The following is a 5,295-nucleotide window of genomic DNA, read 5'->3' on the forward strand; positions in this document are numbered from 1 at the left end:
CCGCGCCCCTCCGCCCGCCGCCGCACTCACTTTCTGTGGAAGGCGTGCTGGCACGGCAGCACCCCCAGCTCCTCCTTCACCCTGAAATCTTCCAGGCAGACGGCACAGGTCTGCTGCGGGAGGCGAGACCGGGGGTGAGGGCGGGTGGGATGCTGGGACCCCCCGCGTGTGGCCCCGTTCCCACCGGGAATGCCGTGGCTGGGGACATCCCGCTGCTGCTGCGATTTTTTCCTGGGTATTTCCAGCTGGGAGCTCAGCCCAGTTCCCACCCCACCCCATGGGGAGGGGGGCGTTTTCCCTCCACACTGGTCGTTCCCATCCCGGCCCCGCTCTGCTCGAGGCCGCGGAGCAGAGGGGACGCGCCCCAGCGCATCGTCCCCTCACGTCACCCCAAACTCCATCCCAGCCCAGAGGTGACACCGCTCACCCCGTGCACGTTCAGCCTCCGGGCGTCACCTTTCAAAACCACCTGAGGGAGAAAAGGAGGCAGAGGATGAACGTCGGGAGGGATTTTGGTGGGAGCAGAACGGGGCCGTGTGCGTCCCCGTGGGATGAGCAGCATCGGCCCCTGCTGCGTCCCCACCCGCCTGTGCCCACCTCCCTCTCGGCCCCAAATCGCTGCGGGGGCGCAGAGAACGACCGTGGCTTTACCTCCTTGTAGCCGAACCGCTCGCTCTGAGCCTGGTGCCGCAGTTTGCTGGGGAGAGGGGGAGAAAAAAGGCACTGTGAGTTTTACAGCATCCGCAAGGGTCACGTCTGAGCACTGCAGCCAAAATTATTCAAGAGGCACCTAAAATCAGGGGAACGCGCTTGAAATCGGGGGAACACACCTGAAATCGGGGGAACGCACCCACCCTTCCCGACCAGGATTTTGGGGATAAGCAGCTCTGAGGCTGCGCCTGAGCAGCGATGCCGTGGGCAAAAAAACAGCCCAAGGCTGTGCCCCGGGCAGAGCTGCTCCCGCAGCATCGCGGGGCCCCGCTGTCGGCAGGAATCGGCAGCCGGGAGCGATAAGAGCCGGCGGCCCCGGTTGTTTGCCTTAGGAAGTCGTTGGTGGCGCAGGAAGCGCAGGATTTCCAGCGCTTGCTCGCCCTGCTGTGACCTTGGCTGGGGCGAGGGCGCCGGGGAAAACCGCCTGGCAGAGAAACCCAGTGAGACGTGGGGAGAAGGGGACTGCTCGCAGCCTTCGCTTCTCCTCCAACCAAGACACGTGCTTCTGTCAGACCAGAAATGGCTGAGAGATGCACCGGACGGCGGCGGAGCCGGGGCACCCCACAGGGAAAGGCTGAGCCACCCGGGGCCCTGCAGAAACGCCAGCTGCTGCCTCAGCTTCGGGTTTAAAAATAGCTCTCCCTGAGCGGGGAGTGTAATGCAAAGACACATCCTCTCCCGGGCAGCGCTGCTCCTTCCCTGCCCGACACAATGAGTCCCTCCGCGTGGTCCCCTGAAAAACAAGAGCCCCTTCCTGCGTTTCCTGCCCCGCTCCGGCCGCAGGGGACTGCGGGGACCACGGTCACGCCAGGCCCCAGCACGGCGGGCGACCGGCCCCGCTCCTCAGGGCAGATCCTTCTGGCAAGCGCCTCCCGTGTTACAGGATAAAACAATGGGGTGCTGGGAAGGGCTGGGGGTGCCCCGAGGATGCTGACCCACCACCCCCCGCTCACCTGATGAAGTAGCAGCAGAAGATGAGGCTGAGCACGAAGACAAAGATACCAGTGCCAAAAATCACCATGTAGATGTTCAGTGGCAGGTCCTGGAACGTGATGGGCGGCATCGTGCAGGGTTTACTGGTATAAATCAGCCCCAGACTGCAGGAGCACCCTTCGGGGGGGAAAGAAAAGCCAAGTGTTTAGGATGGAAGAAGGGGAAAAAGAGGCGAAGAGGATGTTCTGTGAAAGCAAAGAGCCTGGGATGACTCTGTCCCCTCCGGAGTTTGCAAAGTGGGCAGAGACCAAGGCCAAGACACTGTCCCGTGGCCTGCGGCTCAGGGATCTCCCCGGGAAGAGCAGCAGCCCCTTAGAGCAGCTCAGTGCGGCGCAGGCAGCGCACACCGCTGCATTCCTGCAGCCTCCAACCCCTTCTCCAGCAGCACAGACGTACCCCAGGCAGCAGGCAGGCGTCTGGGAGAAAAGGAGGCCCCGCGCTCTCATCTCCAGAGAAATACATGGAGGCTGGAAGGGGATTTAGGGAAGGACAGAGCGAAAAAAGAGCTTGAAAAACAAGAACAGTTGGTGTCTGTCATTGCTCCGTGGAAGCCAGAAGGAGCAAGTGGCTGGTTCATCCTTGGGGCTGGGAGAAGCGCCGGGGCTGTGCAGGAGCACGTTCAAGCACCACAGCGACCGAATTCCCTTTTCTGAGCAAAAACGTGGAACGCATCGGCCCCACGCCGCTGCCTGGGCCACCACCTCTCCCTGCCACTGTGACACCACGGGGAAGGCGAAGGAGGGCGTCACGCAGAGGCGGGTGACAGCGCAGCCCCCCCAGGGGGGTCCCCACCCAACCAGGGGGGAAAGGCACAGAAACCCCAGACCCGCTGACACTGCCTCCGCTGGGAGCTGGGGCAAAGTCAGGCTCTTGATGTCTCGAAATCATGCTGACCCCCCAAGAGCTTTGAGTTCTCATCAGATCTTGCTCAGATGGGGCTTTAAAGGCGAGCAGCCCCCCAGCCCCATCTGTGCTCCGCGGAGCATCTCCCCCCCCGGCCCCTTCCGCTCAGCACCCTCGGCTCCCACGCCGCGCAATCTCATCAAAAAGCTCCTCCAGAAACACTTCTGGGTTTAATTACAGCCCACTAAAATCCTCCACCTGTTTCTCATGAGAGGGTGACATTTGCTCCCCACCACGGAGAGCAGAGACAGGAAGAGAGCGGGCGGCAGAAACCTCTGCACGAGCAGCGAGGTCCCAGGTTCGGTCTGTCTGGGTGCTCCCCCCGCCGTGATGGGGAGTGAAGGCAGCAGCGTCGGCTCCCTCAGAGCCCCCCCCAGAGAGGCTCAGGGCGTCTGGGTAGAAAGTGGAGCCCGGGCAGGACAGGCAGGATGGACCCCTGGGGTGGGATCCTGCCCAGGGACACAGTCCCCAGCTAGTCCCGGGCATCTGCGTTGCCACGTGCTTTAAATTTATGTGTCCCCCTGATGAAGTGGCCAAAGCCACCGCAGCCGGGGGGACACTGGGTGCTGGGGACCGTGGTTTGGTGCTGTGCAGCTGCAGCAGGCACCAGACAAGAGTCTGGATTGTAGGAAACTGGGTTTTACTGCTCCGGAGGCCAGAGCCACTGGCTGATCTCTGCCTCTTGCAATTGCTGGAGACAATTCATCGGCCGCCTCAACTCCAGAGTGAGAAAGGGAGGATTTGTTTGTCGGATCTTTCTCTCCCAGCTTTCTGCTCTTGAGACCACCAGGTGCAGGAAAGGACAATAGGAAAGGGTTTTTTTTTGGTTTTGTTTTGTTTTGTTTTTTTTTTTCCTATTTCCCTGCTGGAAACGATTGAGAAATGCTCCAAAAACCCAGCAGCGTATCAGCTCTGAGAAAAAAACCCCACTGAGCAACAAAATGAGGTAACGCTGGTGCACGCGGCGGTGGGACACCGGCTGTGGAGCAGCTGCTGCTGGTCGGAGGAAGCTTCATTCCAAGTTGGCCAGCCAGCCAGCGGTGGGTCGTGGTAACAACATCAGGTCACAAGAGAAACAGTAACACTTCCTGGGTGTAATTCAAACGGAGAACTACTGCAAGAATCTGCCAAAAAGCACCAGCCACTCCCCTCTGCGCCACGAGAGCCGTGGCCACGGCAAGAGCCCAAAGCCGAGCTGCAGCCTCCGAGAGCGGGCCAAGGGCGGGTGCTGCCCCCAGCGAGCGCTCGCTCTGCCCGAGCCGCAGCCTGGCCCTGCTCCGCGGGCACCTGGGGAGAGATGGAAAAGCCCTTGTCTGGCACCAACAGGAGGAGAATCGGCTCTGCAGAGAGCAGGGAAGGCCGGGGTGTGCATCCCGGAGGTTTTCCAGAAGCACCAGGCGGGCTGGGAAGGAGAACCCCGAGGGGGACTGAAGGCCGATCCCGTGCTGACCTCCCCGGTCTTAAGGGGCTCAAACCCCGGTGGACGAACCTCTGAACGTCGCGCCCAGACGTCGCTCCTCTGCACGGGGTCGTCCCTACGTTCCCCGCGCTCTGCCCCGGCCCGTGGGGCAGAACTCGCATTTCCCGACCCCGCAGCTGCGTACTGAGCACTGCTCCGTGTTAGACGCCCGAATTCCCCCCAGGTGGCAACAGCCGTGTGTGAAAGCCCCACGGGAGAGGGGCAGCCACACCAGCAGCAGGATGAGAACTGAGGGGGAACAAGAGATGCTGCAACTTGCAGCCCCGTAGCGAAGGAAGCAGAGAGGAGCTGGTCTAACACGTCCCAGCCAGCTGCAACACAGCTGGCAAGGATGATTGTAAACTCACCAGCTTAGCAAGGCTCATTCCTGGCTTTCAGGAATTCCTGAGCTCCAGGCTGCGGCGCTGAGAAGCGAGCGTGGCTCCGGGGAAGTGCCCTTTCCTGGTCGGGGAGCAGCCATCGGCTCGCCGGGGATGAGAAGGTCCTGCCAGGACAAGCCCTCGAGCAGGGGGTCTCGGTGAGGCAAGGCAGCTGCCGAGCCCAGCCTCCCCGAAAAGCGAGGTCCTCCCCACCCCGGCCGGCCCCTTCCCCTCCCGCTCCTCCCCACCAGAGCTCATCCACACGGTGGGCGCCTTGGCTGGGAGATGGTTTTGATTAGCGCAAACCCCTTCGCCTGACAAAGGCCTTCGTATTTTTAGTTCAAGGGGAGTGGATCAAATCTGGTTTTAACCGATGGGAAATGAAGACCTGATGGCCACCAAACCCATTTCACCAGCTCAAGTCCTCCAGTTCTGTACCTGAGAGCAGAACCCCCGAAGGCTGCGTGCTGGAGCAATTATTTAGTTGAAAAATGAGAAAAGAGGGATCACGACACGCCTATGGAAGCACCTACAGATACGCGCTGACTGTCTGGACTCTTCTCGCCGCAGGAAGGACGCTCGGAAAGGTGCTTCATTTTGCCAGCAAAGTGTTTCTCACGCAAACTGCAAAACCTCCTCTTTGTAAGCAGAAGCAGCGATGGTGCAGCCTGACCTGTGAGGGCTGTGGGTTACACCACCTCCTCCTCTTCCTCCTCCTCCTCCCCACAGGGCTCCCTGGCAGATTTAAGCGCTGAGCTGGCCTAAATCCCCCCCCCCCTGCACGCTGAGGTGAGGACAGGCAGCGCCTCTGGGGGAGCTGGTTAATGGGGTGACCCCAGCACTTCTCCC

General features: G+C 61.2%; 1 protein-coding gene across 1 annotated transcript; it reads right to left on the reverse strand.

Moving 5' to 3' along the window:
* Positions 1 to 3: 3 nt before the first annotated feature.
* Positions 4 to 2,862, reverse strand: RNF122 (ring finger protein 122). The gene is made up of 4 exons (XM_026863114.1): positions 1,665 to 2,862; positions 652 to 697; positions 428 to 469; positions 4 to 110 (listed from the first exon to the last, which is right to left on the reverse strand). Exons 1-4 carry the CDS (start codon positions 1,772 to 1,774, stop codon positions 27 to 29), a joined length of 282 nt encoding a protein of 93 aa, XP_026718915.1. The 5' UTR covers positions 1,775 to 2,862; the 3' UTR covers positions 4 to 26.
* Between the last annotated feature and the right edge of the window lie 2,433 nt (positions 2,863 to 5,295).

This window comes from Athene cunicularia, assembly GCF_003259725.1.
Source record: "Athene cunicularia isolate RWA chromosome 22 unlocalized genomic scaffold, athCun1 chr22_part1, whole genome shotgun sequence".
Classification (NCBI taxonomy): Eukaryota; Metazoa; Chordata; class Aves; order Strigiformes; family Strigidae; genus Athene; species Athene cunicularia.

What these genes read in the sequence shown, in the direction of transcription:
- RNF122 (XM_026863114.1), bottom strand. Translation starts at nt 1,774, where the DNA reads ATGCCGCCCATCACGTTCCAGGACCTGCCACTGAACATCTACATGGTG. An exon ending in AGCGGTTCGGCTACAAGGAG is followed by an intron (nt 470 to 651) that starts GTAAAGCCACGG and finishes TTTCTCCCTCAG; the next exon opens with GTGGTTTTGAAAGGTGACGC. An exon ending in GGAGGCTGAACGTGCACGGG is followed by an intron (nt 111 to 427) that starts GTGAGCGGTGTC and finishes CTCCCGCAGCAG; the next exon opens with ACCTGTGCCGTCTGCCTGGA.